Source organism: Miscanthus floridulus, chromosome 7 (assembly GCF_019320115.1).
Source record: "Miscanthus floridulus cultivar M001 chromosome 7, ASM1932011v1, whole genome shotgun sequence".
Taxonomy (NCBI): Eukaryota; Viridiplantae; Streptophyta; class Magnoliopsida; order Poales; family Poaceae; genus Miscanthus; species Miscanthus floridulus.
In genome coordinates this window covers 132,802,094-132,820,625 of record NC_089586.1, presented here as the reverse complement: position 1 = coordinate 132,820,625, position 18,532 = coordinate 132,802,094, and the positions used below count along the sequence as shown (strand labels likewise).

The window sequence follows — 18,532 nt, the reverse complement described above, 5'->3', positions numbered from 1 at the left end:
GAACAACTGCGGGTGCCTCCGGAGAAGATGACAGCGGGAGGGGCGACGCGAGCGGAGGGGAGGGGCGGCGTGAGCGTAGGCGGCGGCGTGAACCCTAGCGAGCGAGTCACGAGTGGAGGGGAGCGGACGGGACACGGACGGGTGAGCGGAGGGGCAGAGGGTGGAAAAAGAGTCGCGTTGTGAGAAACGCAGTCGCTCGCTCACGGTTCGCAAAACGCCGGTACAGTTCATTTAGGATTGTTTTCAACTCCCCGATAATTACATAATCTAAAATATTTCCACCTCGATTCCGATTATAAGCGAAAACAAACACACCATAGGCTTCTTTCGTGAGGCAGAGTGGGATGTCGACTCCTCCTCCAAACACACAGAAGCGTTTCTTCTGGTGCGGCTCCTCCAGCTCCATGCCAAACCTAGCGCCAGCGCCAGCGCCGGAGCCGAAGCTGCACCAAACACGCCCTAACGTGTTCACTCAAATAATACGTTTTCACAGGGCGGGTTTACGCGTCTGCCCTGACGAAGCGTGATGCAGTAGCTCGCCGTTCCGTCGCCCCAACGGAACGGACGTGACACGCACGCACGCGGCGGACTCCGTCCGAGTCATCGGACGAGAGGCCCGGGGTCTCCCTCTTCCACTCCCTTCCCTCAGATCCAAGTCCGTTTCTCCATTCCATCCCTCTCCCTAGCCCAGCCAAGGAATCAGTCCTCAGTGAATCCCGCACCCGGATCAATCTCGCCCAGATTCATCCATCCCAGGTGGGTTGGGGGCGTCGGTGGGGGAATGGGGGAGGGAATCAGCGGCGACGCCGGCCTCGCCGCGGCGCCGTACGACCAGTGGGTGCTGCTGAGCCCCGCCGGGGGCTCGCCGCGCCCGCCCGCGCGCTATAAGGTATGGCACGAGCGGTTCCTGCCTTTCTGCTGCTGCTGTTATACCTACTACTGTATCATTCGATCGATTTCCTCGTCGCCGTTACCGTTGCTGGCGGCGATCTCGCTGTGATTTCGTAACCAGCTAGGAGCCTTCCTAGTGTGCCGTCACCATCATCACTTCATATTCATTACTGGGTGCAAATTCGATCGGTGCAAACAGATGCATCGCCTGCCACAGATTGCAGCAGGAACCGCGCTGTAGTTCTGCCTTCTAGTGTCCGTCCCGTTTATGTCTAGCGGCTAGTTTTAGCTTAGCTCACGAGTCACGAGGAAGGGACATTGGCCCATCAAGCGGTAATTTCCGTCCATGTGTCTATACTGCACTAGGACTTCCATGTGTCTATGCTGCACTAGGACGACGGGGTGAATGGCGGAATGAATTAGATCTGCTGGCCGTGGTGTGTTGTGCGTTGATTGAACCCTCTGCTTCGGTTACCGCCCTCACTCCTCAAGTGCGCTGATATGTGACAGCATGCCGCGCAAGTGGTCCAAGACAAGCTGTATGTGGTCGGAGGGAGTCGCAACGGCCGTTCTCTATCGGATGTCCAGGTTTGCCACGCCACTAAATCTCATCCCTCACGGTTTTCCGTTACCTATATTTGAACAAACTCGGACACGTTTGGCAGGTTTTTTATTTTAGGACATCCACGTGGTCAGCGTTAAACCCTGCTAGAGACTCAAACCAGCTGAATCATGAAAACAATGCCACAGGTGGATCTTTCCCAGCATTAGCAGGCCACAGTTTGGTAAACATACAATCCTTCCTTTTTAATGGAATTTTTAATGTCTTGTTCATTCGATCCAAACAGCTGTTATGATCTATGCTGACCGTTGTTTTTTGCTCAGGTCAAGTGGAAAAATTATCTCGTGGTTGTAGCTGGAAACACGAGGTCATCATCATCATCAAATAAGGTTTCAGGTATTTCTTCATGAAACCATTACATTTTTTGTAACACACTAAACTTAGAGCAGAAAAATGTGAGATCATAGATTTCCTTTGACGCACATATAGTTCTCAGTACACCAGTAATTCAGTTGTTTCCCATGCTACGTTGATGTACCCCTTTTTCCCAAAACATTGCCTGTTGCTTGTTAATTTTATTGTAGTGATCTCAGTTCTACTAGAGCCAAACTGATTGTAAATGATAGTGCTGAATTTCTGGATGCAGTTTGGCTTATTGATGTGCAAGCCAATAGCTGGTCTGCTGTTGATACTTATGGAAAAGTTCCAGTAAGAATCCTTTCTTCCGCACTTAAAAACAAACTGATTTGTAAGTGAACTGGTGCACATGTTTACCTGGGACCTTGCTGAGTTCTATTGTTTTTTTAGACAGCTCGAGGTGGCCAATCTGTATCCCTACTTGGTTCTCGATTACTAATGTTTGGTGGAGAGGATAACAAGAGAAGGCTACTGAATGATCTTCATATACTTGACTTGGAGACAATGATGTGGGAAGAAATCAAATCAGAGTAAGAATTATGTACAGCTTATACTGAAAATATCCTTGTGTAATTCCAAGCTCTTGCTGAGCTTATTGTTTTGTTTTCCTATTGTGAAATAGGAAAGGTGGTCCGGCTCCTAGGTACGATCATTCAGCTGCTGTTTACGCTGACCAGTATCTTCTGATCTTTGGTGGCTCTTCTCACTCTACATGCTTCAATGATCTTTACCTACTCGATTTGCAAACTGTAAGTACTGAATGTTGTTTACGAGTTAGGTTACACAAGTTCATTTGTGTTCTTATATACTTTGGAACTTCGAATAATTTTACAAAAACAATCTGTTGCAATCCATCTTCTAATCTTGTTCTTTGATTGCTTATGAGTGCCTTCAAATCATTTTACACGTACTAGTAGTTTTGGTTTTAGTAGGACTACCAAATTCAAAAACTTTACCAAGTTAATAGTAATTACAATCCATTGATAGGGTAGGACTCCATTTCACTATGTCTAAAAGAAGCTGCTGTATGGCATAAGGTATTAAGGTGACATGCAGACATGCTAAGCAAATTACACCGTACTTCTACAAGATGGGATCAAGTCTATGTTCTCTCTCTCTCTCTCTCTCTCAGAAGTTTAACATTAAATTTGAAGACTCCAATGAACATAGGAATGAATAATATACTTTCAATACTCGCTTAAGTAATTTCTTGTGCTAACAGCTGGAGTGGTCTCAACCTGATGCCCAAGGAGCACATATAACTCCTAGAAGTGGTCATGCTGGTGCTATGATTGATGAAAACTGGTACATTGTTGGTGGTGGAGATAATGCAAATGGTAATGTGCACAGGATGCTGCAATTAGTGTTTATATTTTTTTTGGGTACAATTACTTATGATCTAATATCTATGTAAATGCACATGTTGCAGGTTCCACTGATACAATTGTAATGAATGCTTCCAAGTTTGTGTGGTCAGTGGTCACCAGCGTCTCAGCTAGAGATCCTCTAGCTTGTGAGGTAAGAAATATTTGGTGCAATTGTGTTTCCTAGTTCTGGAATTAGCTAAACTCACCATAAAGTAAGGTAGTCTTGTAGCAGCATTCCATCTGCAATTTCATGTCTCGAGTGCATGGATGTAAAATTGTAATAGACTCACATTGACAACTTTTTATTTTGCCTTCTGTACACTGCTTATTTACTAAATATCATATTATCATGATTATTCACATCTAACTCTTGTTTTCATATTTTTTTCCAACACTTGTCTAGATTTGGTTACAATACTTTTGTGGATAGATGTTAGGGATGGCTTAATGCTTTACAATCAGGTTTAACTTTTACTCTTGCAAACACCATTACAAAATGCCATGCCATCTTTGTGGTACTTTCATTTGCAATTCTTTTTGTTTCAACATTAGCCTAAATAAATGACAGTGTGCTGTTTATTTTTGGGGGCAACAATCAAATATGCCATTAAGAAACACATTCATGTTCCTTAGATCTTGAGCTTTGCAAAATGTGGTGATGTAAGACTAAACTGTGACTTACCAACACACTTTTAATACTATCTTTTGACTTGTGCTTATTTGATACTTTATACAGGGTCTCACCCTTTGCTCAACCACAGTTGATGGTGAAAAGGTTCTAATTGCCTTTGGCGGTTACAATGGGAAATACAGCAACGAGGTGCTCAGTTTAAGTGAATGATATCTAGTCATATTACCTTTTTTTTTTGGGGGAAATGATTCATGTGTTATATGTCAGATATTAGATTCATTTTCTGGGATTGTCTTCGTATATGTTAGCGGCTTGAGTGCCTGAGTTTCTTTCAGTTATCTATTCCTAATGTTAAAAGACATGCTTAACTATCTGACAAAAATGAGCACTTTGCTGCAGATCTTTGTTTTGAAACCCAAGGAAAGAAATTTAGTTCAACCTCGTCTTCTTCAATCACCAGCTGCAGCTGCCGCTGCAGCTTCTGTGACAGCTGCCTATGCTGTAATTACTGCTACAGATGAGAAAACCAGAGATATTGTTGCTACAGATGATTTTGACATCAAGAGAGCTCAACCTGCAAGTAATTCCAAAAAGTTCGTTGCTGAAATTGATGTACTTAATGGAGAGAATGGTAAACTAGCGTCCAGACTGGCAGAAGTTCGCGATGAAAACTCAAAACTAAAGGATAAATTAGACATGGCAAACTTGTCATATGGTGAATTAGCAAAGGTAAAGCTTTCTTTACGTTCTGCAATATGGAATTCTTGAATTTTTGTTGACAATCTCTGCCTTTTCCCCTTTCAAAGGAGCTTAAATCAGTTCAAGATCAACTAGCAGCAGAGGGTTCAAGATGCCAGAAGCTTGAGGTGCTAAACTTAAACATACAATTGATTCGCTGATCCTGAAAATACTTATTTTCTGGTTTCCTTCTTATGCTTCTGATCACTTGTCTTTTTTCCTGAATCTCTCAACTTAGTCGCAAATTACTGCTGCACGGAAGAGACTGGAATCTGCTGGTTCTTTGGAGAATGAACTAGACGTACTGCGTCAACAAATATCTCAGGTGGAGCAAACCATTGCAACGACTCAGAGACGAAAATCTGGGGGTGTTTGGAAGTGGGTGGCAGGTGGTGCAGAGGTCTCTGACGACGAATAGTAAGTCCTATCTGCAGCATGCTTGGATGGAACAATGTTTGATGTACTCAGGGTTTCAGCTACAGTTGTAGCTTTATGGTTTCCATTCCACACGACCTTTTTGGTCAGAAACTTGTTCAAATAGGGTTCTAACTCATGAATTGTCTAGTGCACACTGCATCATGCTGTTGCTAAGTTGTACTCTCTGTTTCAAATTGTAAGTCGTTTTAGTTTTGTCCTAAGTTAAATATGTCTAACTTTGGCCAAGTTTATAGAATTAACATCTACAATATCAAATAAATGCAATGATGACGTGGACATTAAATCATAATTATCTTGGATTTTTCACATTTATTTTTACTTAACAGAAGACAATAGAAACCTTGTAGATGGTATAGCCTTTTTGACCAAGATTTTATGGCACACTAAATTATGTTTGCCGGGAACTTTAGGGGAGACGTATGTGATTACCTAATCTCTAGTACATCGTTTATCTAAAAAATCTCTACTACATCGTTTATCTAAAAAATCTCCAGTACATCTGAAGGTCTTTTGAGTTTAGATTTTTATATGTTTCATACTTATGGGACGAAAAAAATGCAAAAGTTGTCACTTGAAATCTTAGAGGTAGGGACTTATAGCGTTGTAAGTATGGGGGTAAACTCTGCATCTTTTTTTCCCCATTCACATCATAAACTCACGGACTGCTTCCATACAATTTGATAGTAGAAATTATCAGCTTCTACTTTATAACTCAACATTTGATACTAGAAATTTCGACTGATTGTAACTTTTGAATCATGCTTCATCAGGTTGACAAGCAGCTTCCGAACAGGAAATGAAAGCGGAGGATCTGCTACAGTTTTGAGGCAGCTTGTCTGTTCCCAGTTACCGGGTGCTTCCTCAAGATCTTGCTCATGGTTGATCTTGAAAATATGCCTCCTGAAATAATCTTGTTTATCTTCTTAGGTGGTGGCACCTGGTAGAAAATTTTCCTAGGTAGTCTTAGACAATAATTCAACAGTAAGAGCATAGCATCATACAAGTATACCAAAGACTGAGATTGTATCACATTGGATTATTAGCTAGCTAGCACTTTGTTTATGTCGTCTGATACCCCTTTGTTTCCGTTTGGTTCTCCGGCGTGCCGGACAGTAGCTGCATCAGCTGGACCCACGGCAGCCTCCGGCGGAACTCCTCCCGTGCCCCTGGCGTCAACGGTGTGGGCACCACGATCACCTGCCTCAGCGAAGAGAGCTTCCCATCTAGCGGCACGGAAGCGGCGAGAGCTTGAAAGCTCTAGTTTGGTTTTGGTGAAACTCTAAGTGCTAACCTTGTTTATCAAAGTGATTATGAGATAGGTAGCACTACTCCAAGTGGTGAAGTAAATGAAGATCATGACATGATGATGATGATGATGGCACGATGATGATCAAATGCTTGGACTTGGAAAAGAAGAAAGAAAAATAAAAAGTTGACAAAGGTGAAACTTGATAGGAGCTTTTTCGTTTTAGTGATCGAGACACTTAGTGAGTGTGATCATATTTAGGATCGATAGCCGTACTATTAATAGGGGTGAAACTTGTATCGAAATGCGGTTATCAAAGTGCTACTAGATGCTCTAACTCATTGTATGCATTTAGAATCTAGTGGAGTGTTAACATCCTTCAAAATATTTGTGAAAATATGCTAATATATGTGCACAAGGTGATACACTTGGTGGTTGGCACATTTGAGCAAGGGTAAAGAAGATAGAGTTGAAAAGGAGTTAGTCGCCCTGGTTATAGAGTGACCGGACGCGTCTAGTAGACATACCGGACGTGTTTGGTATTTTGTCGAGAATTCAGGTAGTCTGACAGAAGTGATTGGACGCGTCTGGTCGCCACACCGGACGCGTCCGGTATTTGGACCCGAGGTGAAGCGACTACGAGAAAGTGATCGGACTTAGTGGAGTGATCGGACGCTGATGAGTTACTGTTCAGCGTCAGGTCAAAGTGATGTAGCCCGATATAGGTTTGCAGAGAAGCGATCGGACACGTCCGGTCGCTAGTATGAACCAAGAAATCTCGGTCTTCAGCGCTATATTTGATTGGACTCTAGGAGCGTCCGGTCCGGTGTGATCAGACGCGTTCGGTCAGCCCAGAGCGGCTCTGGGAGCTCTGTGGACTCGGCCAGACGCTGCGTCTTCCGCGTCCGGTCCGGTGTGACCGGACGCGTCGCGTTGGGTCATAGTTGAGCGTGGGACTCGTGGCAGCAACGGCTACTTCTTTTGAATGGGACACGTGGCGGTCAGGCTACGACCGGACGTGTTCGGTCGCCACACCTAGAGTTACTCTAGGTGGTTGTCGCCATCTAGACGGCTTGGAGCAGCGAGGATCGTCGAGCGGAGGTTGGTGATTGTCTACGGCTCTGATCGTGGTGATTGTGAGGGGTTCTTGACCTTTTTCCAGCGGAGAGACAAAATGTACTCTAGTAAATTACTCGTGGCTTGTGTGATCCTCATCTTGTGTTGGTTGTGCGGCACCCTATTGATGGTTTAGCGTGTGATGCCAATTAACGCGTGAACCTCCAAGTGAGTGAATCGCCACAACAAGAACTAGCTTGCCGCCAAACAAGTGAATCTCGATAAAAAATTATTGTGTCATCATTTGATTCCGATGTGATTGGTATTCATTGGTATTTATTCGTGTGATTGATTGGTTCATTTCTCAACTCGGTGGTATAACTATCTTGCTCTATCTATTTATATTACCGCAAATTAGTTGTCATGCTCTTTAGTGTAGCTAGTCGTAAGAGCTTGTTAGTTTTTTAGTGTGGCTCTTTAGTTAGCCTTTGAGAGCACACTAACTTAGTGTAGCAACATAGTCATTGTGTGAATAGAGACTATAGAAACTAAAATTATGGTAGGTGGCTTGCATTTTTAGTAGGCTAGTGCAACACTCGCTTTGTTATCTTATTGACTAATCATTTATCTTAGTGTTGTAGAAATTTTAATAGGCTATTCACCCCTCCTCTAGTCATTAGGACCTTTTAAATGGTATCAGAGCCATGTTATCGTGATTTGAGGCTTAACAACCTTCGGTGTAAAAATATCTCAAATCAACAACAGCAAGAAGTCACCCTGATTTGATGGATCAAATTATCTCTATTGGAAGGCTAAGATGACAACTTATATCAAGTCAATAAATATGAAGGTTTGGAAAGTGGTGCAGACCAAGATTGAGATTGATGATGAAGAGGCTCCCACCACCGTCGAAGAGATGCTACTTTAAAATAATGACATTGCTCTTAGTGCCATCCATGATGTTTTAGATGGGAGAACATTTGAGCAAATCAAAAACATTGAGAGAGCTCATGAGACATGAAAAAAGTTGGAGAAATTATTTGAGGGCACTCAAGTCGTGAGTTTGCAAGCTTCAAGATGAAGGAGGATGAGAGTGTGCCAGAGATGTTACATAGGCTTCAAATGCTTATAAATGATCTCAAAGCACTTGGAGAGAAGGTGAAGGATAAGGACTTCTCTCATAAGTTCTTGAGATGCTTACCCTCAAGATTTGACACATTGGTCATTGTTCTAGTGAGGAGTGGTTTGAACACCATGACACCAAACCAAGTGTTGGAAGATATAATGATCAATGATATATATAGAGATGATGATGAAAAGAAAAAAAGGAGAAGAAAGATGAGAAGAAGAGTGTGGCATTTAAGGCCACATCATCAAAGGGCAAGCCAAAGCAAGAATCATCAAGTAAAGATGAAGACTTGAGCTTTGATGAGATGGATGATGAGAAGATGGCTCTCTTTGTCAAGATATTTGTCAAGTTCATGATGAAAAAAGGCTACCGTGCTAGAAGAAAGAAATCTTTATCTAAGAACAATGAAGAGTTAAGAAGGTGCTTCAAATATGGAAGCAAAGTTCATCTTGTTGCTCAATGCCTATATAATAGTGATAATGATGATGATAACAAGAATAATAAGAAGAAGAAAAAGAAGGAAAAGAAAAAGAAGAAGGACAAGATGACCTTCAAGAAGAAGGGTGATTCATATGTGGTCACTTGGGATAGTGATGCTTCCTCAAGTGATGATAATGATAGTGATGATGACAAGACCATCAAGAAGAAGGCACTTGCAAGCATTGCTATAAATGAGAAGCCTTCACTCTTCGACACTCCATCATGTTTCATGGCTAAGGCCACTAAGGTACAAACTTATGATGATGGTAGTGATGAGGAAAATGATAATAAAAATAAAAATAAAAGTGATAGCGATAATGATGAATCAACTAAGGATGAACTACTTGACATGCTAGATGATGCTAAAAACACTTGACATTAAGAGAAGGGAATACAAAAGCTTATATAAGGAATTAAAAGCCTTTAAGCAAGCCTTTGATGAGCTTAATGCATCTCATGAGAGGCTAGAGGAAGCCCATGAGAAGCTTGGCAAGGCTCACAAAAAGCTTGAAAAAGCTCATTCTTCTTTGCTTAATGAACAAAATAAGAAGAAGCATATTGAGACATGTAATGTAGGCTTAACTTATGATTTAATTGATGAATCATTATATATGCCTATCATTGTTGCTCCCACTAATCCTTCTTGTAGCACTTTCGCTTTCACCTCATCTAGTAGTGATGGTTTTACTAGTGATGCCTCACTAATGGTTGAGAATGAGACCCTCAAGAAGAAGATCAATAAGCTCACTCACACCTTGGCTAAGGCTTATGGTGGTGAGGACCGCTTATTTATGTGCTTAGGTAGCCAAAGAGTTTCTCTCTATAAAGAGGGATTGAGATATATCTCCAAGAAAGACAAGGCGGCATTTGCTCCTCATAAGACTAGTTTTGTGAAAAACAATGGTCGATTTTACACTAGTTGTAAGCAAATTGATCATAAAGAGCATGAATGCAAGAACAAGAGCAAAAATGCTAATATATCCTTCATTAAGCTTGATTCTTTCTATATGCTTACTAAGGGTGCAAATGGTGTAAAGGCTAATTTATTGGTAAACCATGGATGAGCTTAAAAAAGAAAGTCATTTGGGTAACAAAGAGCTTAGTAACTAACCTTCAAGGACCCAAGCAAGTTTGGGTAACTAAAAAGAATTGATCTTCTTTTGTAGGTCAATTACAAAGTCGAAGGAAGGCATTGGATTCTTGATAGTGGGTGCACTCAACATATGACTGACGATGCAAGAATGTTCAACTCAATCAGCACCAATAACAATGATGATTATGATAGTATCATATTTGGTGACAATAGAAAAGGAAGGTCAAAGGGCTTGATAAGATTGCAATATCCAATGACATGAGCATTTTCAATGTGTTGCTAGTAGAGAGCTTGAACTTCAATTTACTATCCGTAGCTTAATTGTGTGATCTTGGATTCAAATGCATATTTAGGGTAGATGTAGAGATCATAATTGTAGATGTGTTTAACTTGATCTTTAAAGGTTTTAGATATGAGAATCTATACTTTGTTGATTTTAATGCTAGTGAAGCTAAATTATCTACATGTTTATTTACTAAGTCTAGCATGAGTTGGTTATGACATAGAAGGCTTGATCATGTTGGAATAAAATAATTGAATAAATTGGTTAAGCATGACTTGGTTAGATTCTTGAAAGATGTAGTGTTTGGGAAAGATAAGCTTTGTAGCTCTTGTCAAGCCGGAAAACAAGTTGGAAACACCCATCCTAAGAAAAGCATGATGAGCACTAGTAAAACATTTGAGTTATTGTACATGGACTTGTTTGGACCAACTCAATACACTAGTATTGGTGATAACAAATATGACTTTGTGATAGTGGATGATTATACTAGATACATTTGTGTATTCTTTCTAGTAGACAAAAGTAATATGTTTACAACATTCAAATCATTTATCAAGGGTATTCACAATGACTTTGAAACAACCATCAAGAGAGTTAGAAGTGACAATGGTAGTGAGTTCAAGAACACTAAAATTATTGAGTTGTGTGATGAATTTGGAATTAGACATCAATTTTCGACCAAGTACACTCCACAATCAAATGGCCTTGTTAAGAGGAAGAATAGAACACTCATTGATATGACAAAGTCTATGCTTAGTGAGTACAATGTGAGAATCTTTTTAGGCCAAAGCTATCAATACGGCTTGCTATTGTAACAACCGCCTCTATTGTCACCCATTGAAAGAGAAGACACTATATGAGCTTTTGAATGGTAGAAAGCCCAACATTGTATATTTTTGGGTGTTTGGTTGCAAATGCTATATCTTGAAGAAAGGCACTAGATTGAATAAGTTTGACAAGAAATGTGATGTAGGATTTCTACTTGGATACTCAACTACTAGCAAAGCATAGAGTTTTTAATTTGGATAGTGGTACTTTTGAGGAAGTTCATGATATTGAATTTGATTAAACCAAGGGTTCACAAGAAGAAAAGGAGAACTTCAAATATGTTAGAGGCATTCAACTTTCAAATGCCATGAAGAACATGGATGTTGGTGAATTAAGGCCTAGGCAAGTGAATAATGATAAAGATGATCAAGTACAAGTGCTCTCTAACTCAAATATGCAAGATAATACAAATCAAGTTAGTACTAATGGCTCTCATGATAATGAACAAAATCAAGTGACTAGTACATCATCTCAATCCAACGATCAAGCAAGTGCAATCAATCAAGTTTCAATACTCCAACCAAGCAATATTGCAATGGATCATCCATTGGACACTATCATTGATGATATTTCAAAAGATGTGCAAACTAGATCAAGATTAGCTTTATTTTGTGAGCATTTTTCATTTGTGTTATCTATTGAACCAAATAAGATAGATGAAGCATTGAAGGATATTGATTGGGTGAATACTATGCATGAAGAATTGAATAACTTCACAAGAAATCAAGTATGTGAATTGGTAGAGAGACCAAAGGGACACAATATGATTGAAACTAAATAGGCCTTTAGAAACAAGCAAGATCAAGATGGGATAGTAATAAGGAACAAAGCAAGATTGGTAGCATAAGGATATACACAAGTTAAAGGTCTTGACTTTGAAGAAACATATGCCCCAGTTGCTAGATTAGAAGTAATTAGAATCTTGCTAGCCTATGCTTATGCCCACAACATCAAGCTTCATCAAATGGATGTCAAGAGTGCATTTCTCAATGGTTACATCAATAAAGAAGTATATGTTGAGCAACCTCTCAGTTTTGAAGATGATAAAAAGCCCGACCATGTGTACAAGTTGAAAAAGGCATTGTATGACTTGAAGGAAGCACCTAGAGCATGGTATGAGAGATTGAGGGACTTCCTACTCTTTAAAGGGTTCATGATGGGTAAGGTTGACACCACTCTTTTCATCAAGAAGATTAGAAAAGATTTATTTGTGTTGCAAATCTATGTTGATGACATCATATTTGGATCAACCAATAAAGACTTTTATGATGAGTTTGAAAAGATAATGGCTAATGAGTTTGAGATGTCCATGATTAGAGAGTTAAGTTACTTCCTTGATCTTCAAATCAAGCAATTGAAGAATGGTACATTTGTGAGTCAAGACAAATATATCAAGGACATGATCAAGAAGTTTGGCATGAGTGATAGCAAAGCCATTAGCACACCAATGGAAATAAATGGCAACTTGGATAGTGATGCAAGTGGCAATATGGTGGATCAAAAATTATATCAGTCTATGATTGAAAGCTTACTCTATGTGACTGCATCAATGCCGAATGTCATGTTTAGTGTATTCATGTGTGCAAGATTTCAAGCCTCACCAAGAGAAAGTTATTTGAAGGCTACAAAGAGAATATTGATGTACTTAAAGCATACACCAAATGTTGGTTTGTGGTATCCCAAAGAAGTAAAGTTTGAGCTAGTTGGTTACTCCGACTCGGATTATGCGGGATGCAAGGTTGAAAGGAAGAGTACCTCGGGCACATGTCAATTATTGGGAAGATCACTTGTTTCATGGTCATCAAAGAAGCAAAATAGTATTGCATTATCAACCGCCGAAGATAAATACTTATCCATCGGTAGTTGTTGTACACAAGTACATTTGATGAAGGCCACTTTGAGTGACTTTGGAATCAAGTTCAAGAAAATGTCATTGCTATGTGACAATGAAAGTACAATCAAGTTGACCAATAATCCGGCTCAACATATAAGAACAAAGTATATTGATGTCCGCCACCATTTCATAAGAGATCACCAACAAAAAGGAAACATTTGCATTGAGAGTGTAGACACCGAAGATCAACTAGCTGATATATTCACCACGCCATTGGATGAGAAAAGGTTTTACAAGCTAAGAAATAAGTTTAATATATTGGATTTCTTAAATATGTGTTGATGTACCCCCCACTTATATGACATGCCTCTCCTTCGAGCAATCCAAGATAAAAGTTGATTGGCATGACATACATCCTTGCTAAGGACTCATTTAGTGCATCTAGTTATCTTTCACATTTAATATGCTCATTCATGAAAATCAAATGATTTTGATGTTTGTATGGTACCACTATTGCTTCTATACTTATTTTGGTCTAGTGGTACCATATGACATATTTGTGGGCTTATAAACCTAGTGTTTGATCTAGAAAATAAGCTATAAGTGTTTAACTCAACATGGTACAAGATAACCCTTATTTGGAGGTATGAAGAAGCTTGTTCTTGGATCAAACCGAGTTAAATATCTTTGGCAGATAATCTAGATTGGACCAAATTTAGAAAAATAATCCTCACCCTATTGATTGACATTGATTATCCTAACCTATCTATCATTTAATCCTTTATGGTCACTGATGATAAAGGAGAAGAAATAGTGTACAAAGATAGTAAAAAAGACAACAAGGGTGAGAGAAACAAAGATATAAGTAGATATAAGTGATAGGGGAAGAAATATTGAAAATTGACATAGGAGAAGAGATATGATAAAGAAAAGGATCAATTAAAATTTTAAGCACACAAGTAGAGGGAGCAAGCTCATAAACTTGGTGGATGCATCTGAATGCGCATTTCATATGTTTGCTTGTATGGCACAAGTTTTAAATTTCAATATCCATACTTGTGTGGTGTATGCTAGTTGTAAGTTTGATGAAATAAAAAACTAGCATGCATAGGTTAAATAACTAGAGTAATGTTCACATTATAAAAACTAGACCCTTACTTCTAATGTTGATCTCACGGGGTATTCTAGTTTTTGTGTCTGTCTAGTTACTAATGGTGCTAAGAATGGTATATTGGTGCACTCCGATTGGTACCACGCTTCAAAGGTCCATCTTTTATACCTTAGCATAATTTGGTAGATATTGTCTCCCATATTTTCTATCTAAGCATATGTGCAAGCTACAACACAAACTCTTAGCACATATATAGGGGGAGCAATTGCTACCATTTGGGGTTCATGAAACTTGTCCATATCCTTTTACATATGATAAATATGCTTGGCAAGCAACATAGATTCAATTAAATTTTAATTCATATCTTTAATGTAAGGGTTGCCATCAATTACCAAAAAGGGGGAGATTGAAAGTTTTAGTTTGATTTTGGTGAATTGATGAAATCCTAAGTGTTAACCTAGTTTATCAAAGTGATTATGAGATAGGTAGCACTACTCTAAGTGGTGAAGCAAATAAAGATCATGACATGATGATGATGATGACATGATGATGATCAAATGCTTAGACTTGGAAAAGAAGAAAGAAAAATAAAAAGCTCAAGACAAAGGTGAAACTTGATAGGAGCTTTTTTGTTTTGGTGATCGAGATACTTAGTGAGTATGATCATATTTAGGATCGATAGCCGTACTATTAAGAGGGGTGAAACTCATATCGAAATGCAGTTATCAAAGTACCACTATATGCTCTAACTTATTGCATATGCATTTAGAATCAGTAGAGTGCTAACACCCTTGAAAACATTTGTAAAAATATGCTAACACATGTGCATAAGGTGATACACTCGGTGGTTGGCACATTTGAGCAAGGGTAAAGAAGATAGAGTTGAAAAGGAGTTAGTCGCGCTGGTCATAGAGTGACCGGACGCGTCCGGTAGACATATGGTATTTTGTCGAGAATTCGGGTAGTCTGACAGAAGTGACTGGACGCGTCCGGTCGCCCCATCGGACGTGTCTGGTATTTGGACCCGAGGTGAAGCGACTAAGAGAAAGTGACCAGACTCAGTGGAGTGACCGAACGCTGACGAGTTATTGTCCAGCATCAGGTCAAAGTGATGTACCCCGATATAGGTTTGCAGAGAAACGACCGAACGCGTTCGGTCGCCAGAACCAGGAAATCTCGGTCTTCAGCGCTATATTTGATCGGACTCTAGGCGCGTCCAGTCCGGTTGGCCCAGAGCTGCTCTGGGAGCTCTCTAGACTCGACCGGACGCTGCGTCTCTCGTGTCTGGTTCGGTGTGACCGGACGTGTCCGGTCGGCCCAGAGCGGCTTTGGGAGCTCTCTGGACTCGACCGGACGCTGCGTCTCCTACGTCTGGTCGGCCAGACCAGACACGTCTGGTCGTAATTAAGCATGGGACTCGTGGCAGCAACGGCTACTTCGTTTGAATGTGACACATGGCGGTCAGGCTACGACCGGACGCGTTCGATCGCCACACCGGACACGTCTAGTGTGCACGACCTGCTCGTCCGATCGTCCCACAGTCAGTCCAATAATTAAGCCAACGGCTCTATTATTTGCAAGTGTCTATAAATATCGTTTGGCCGGTTTTAGCTCACTCTCTTGGCCATTTACATTGACATAACAACCTTGTGATCTTAGCCAAAGCCCTCACACTCATCTTCATTATTGATTCATCATCTTTGTGAGATTGAGAGTGAATCCAAGTGTATTGCTTGAGTGTTTGCATCTAGAGGCATTTGGTGTTCGTGTTTTGCTACGGGATTCACTTGTTTCTCTTGGTGGTTGCCGCTACCTAGACAGCTTGGAGCAGCGAGGATCGGCGAGCGGAGGTTGGTGATTGTTTCCGGCTCCGATCGTAGTGATTGTGAGGGATTTTTGACATTTCCCCGATGGAGAGCCAAAAGGTACTGTTGACAACCAAAAATGTTCATTTTGTGAAGTTGTCAAAATATAAAACGGACATCACCATTGCGTTCCTCTCGTCGAGACGGTCAAGAAACATATATGGAATGTCTAATTCGGAGTCCGGATGAAGAAGTTATGCCCTCGGAAAGATGCCTCAGTGTCGAGAGTTCCGACCCAAGTCGAGACTTCCGACTGTCGGAAGTTCCGACGTGTGTCGAGACTTCCGGGAAGCCTGAAGAAATCTGCTCGGGTGTCTGGGGTTATCCCTACGTCGGGAGTTCCGACAAAAGTCGAAAGTTCCGACTGTCGGGAGTTTCGACCCAAGTCGGGACTTCCGACTGGACTTCCGACATACCTGATAGAAAATCCTATTCGGATCTGGCCTTTTGGATTCTGATCCAAACTGTTCCAAACTCGTGGAAAACTTGGAAAATAAGGCTTGGAGAGGTTTTCTATTGGGATAAGACCACCCCCTCTATATATATGAGAGGATCATGACCAATTGAGTTACCATCTATCCAATCGTCATACAAACCAATCTATCAACTCCTTATACCCTAATTCCCCTCTCTCAACCCCTCTTGCTGTTCGTTAAGTTTACCAGCGAGATTCAGCGGCATTCTAGGCGGCCTTGCTGGTCCTAGAAGATCCTCCACGTGCTCTTCCCTGACGGGTCTTCCCGGGAGAAGTTCGGGAGCTTTTTCTTCTAAGAACAAGCTCTACATCGGTCTCACCGATTTTTAGATTGGTTTGATCGATTACGCCGTGTTCTTGCTGCGTTGCAGGTTGTGTGCAACCTCTTTGGGCGTTCAAGGCCCTGCTGGTGTGTTGGTTTGGGATCATCCTCAACGTCAACATGTACTAGTAAATTGCTCGTGGCTTGTGTGATCCTCATCTTGTGTTGGTTGTGCGGCACCCTATTGAGGGTTTGACGTGTGATGCCAATTAGCGCGTGAACCTCCAAGTGAGTGAATCGCCATAAGGACTAGCTTGCCGGCAAGCAAGTGAACCTCGGTAAAAAAACCATTGTGTCATCATTTGATTCCGAGGTGATTGGTATTCATTGGTATTCATTCGCTTGATTGATTGGTTCATTTCTCAACTCGGTGGTATAACCATCTTACTCTATCTATTTACATTATCGTAAATTAGTTGTCAAGCTCTTTAGTGTAGCTAGTCGTGACTCGTGAGAGCTTGTTAGTTTGGTTAGTGTGGCTCTTTAGTTAGTCTTTGAAAGCACACTAACTTAGTGTAGCAACATACTCATTGTGTGGATAGAGACTATAGAAACTAGAATTGTGGTAGGTGGCTTGCATTTTTAGTAAGCTAGCGCAACACTCGCTTCGACATCCTATTGACTAATGATTTGTCTTAGTGTTGTTGTAGAAATTTTAATAGGCTATCCACCCCTCTAGCCACTAGGACCTTTCAGAGTTGCCGCAGCCTCGTTGGGCATCGCCACGAAGTCTGTGGCGGCGTGCGCGACCACCGCCTACGACGGCGGAGGCAGCGGCACCGTGGTGGCTCCTGTAGCTGGGAGCCCGAGGGCGAGCAGCGGCAGGCCGTGGGCGCTGCACATGGGAAGGGAAGCCAGGCACACCCGGCGGCGGCTGCCGCCGCTGTCCGCGACGCGGGCCATGGCAGTCACGAGGTCGGCGTGCGTCATCGTGACTGTGGTGGCGGTTGTTGACTTGTTGTCGTGGACGGGTAGGCCAGGAACGCCACATCGGAGTCGGACACGGCCACCACCTCAGCAGCAGCGGCAGCAGGGTCCACAGGGTCACCGCTGTCGATGAGCTCCTCGGCTGAGAGCGCTGCGGGATCCTCCGGCGACCGCGATGTGAGGAGCGGCGGCAGCAGACCCACGGCGGGCGAGTCGCGCGCGGCGGCAGCTACCTCGGCGGGCGTGGCGTCCGGGTCGGCGGCGAGGACGCCGAGGACTACCTACGGGAGCAGGAGTGAGTTGCGCGAGAGGACCAGGACGGTGTCGCCGCGGCCGAGGCGGAGCGCGGAGGCGAGGGACAGCACGGCCCGCCGGAGGGCGGAGAAAGAAAGGCTCGTGCCCGTGCCCGTGGTGGCGTCGATGAAGGCGGCAGCGTCGGCGGCCGTTGTGCCAGGGTGGGGCAGGCGGGACAGCACGAAGGCTGCCGCGTCGTCGCCGGCCACGGGGAGGAGGAGCTGGAGCTCTTCCACGCGCGCGCATCGTCGTCTTGTTGGATCGGCGCTAGCTGGCGGGGGAATTTAAATTTAAAGCAAGGAAGAAGGAAGCAGGCGGGCGGGAGGGGCGTGGTGGAGTCCGCGCTTGTTTGTCCGGTGGGGTGGGCGGTGGCGTCAAGGCCAGCGACGGCTGGACCTGGACGGCGGTGACGATGCCAATGCCAATGCAAGCCAAGCCACGACTCAATCCATTCTCTTCCTGACTGGTTCTTTGTGCTGTTGGGATGCCATGTTTTTCTTCTTTTTATTTTAAATGAGATTTGACATCTGAGATCTTGTCTTATT

General features: G+C 42.3%; 1 protein-coding gene and 1 pseudogene across 4 annotated transcripts; one reads left to right on the top strand and one right to left on the bottom strand.

The window, feature by feature from the left end:
• The first annotated feature begins 546 nt into the window (after positions 1-546).
• Positions 547-6,731, top strand: LOC136464875 (acyl-CoA-binding domain-containing protein 4-like). 4 transcript variants are annotated; one of them, XR_010761292.1, is made up of 15 exons: positions 549-889; positions 1,402-1,479; positions 1,557-1,676; positions 1,777-1,849; positions 2,100-2,161; positions 2,261-2,400; positions 2,493-2,619; positions 3,093-3,207; positions 3,300-3,388; positions 3,974-4,057; positions 4,268-4,597; positions 4,675-4,734; positions 4,845-5,023; positions 5,815-5,922; positions 6,161-6,731. XR_010761292.1 is itself a non-coding variant. In XM_066463828.1 (14 exons), coding segments are annotated over exons 1-14 (1,566 nt in total). In that variant the 5' UTR covers positions 549-781; the 3' UTR covers positions 5,816-6,731. The 4 variants fall into 4 exon arrangements, 2 of the variants coding, with proteins under 2 accessions (XP_066319926.1, XP_066319925.1); XR_010761291.1 differs by having other exon boundaries at positions 6,158-6,731; XM_066463828.1 differs by having other exon boundaries at positions 5,815-6,731.
• On the bottom strand, positions 5,859-18,271 carry LOC136466320 (4-coumarate--CoA ligase-like 3; annotated as a pseudogene).
• Positions 18,272-18,532: the final 261 nt, after the last annotated feature.

Coding starts and splice junctions, on each gene's coding strand:
- LOC136464875 (XM_066463828.1), top strand. CDS start 782: ATGGGGGAGGGAATCAGCGGCGACGCCGGCCTCGCCGCGGCGCCGTAC. Junction 2,620..3,092: donor ACCTACTCGATTTGCAAACT/GTAAGTACTGAA, acceptor TTGTGCTAACAG/CTGGAGTGGTCTCAACCTGA. Junction 3,208..3,299: donor TGGTGGAGATAATGCAAATG/GTAATGTGCACA, acceptor CACATGTTGCAG/GTTCCACTGATACAATTGTA.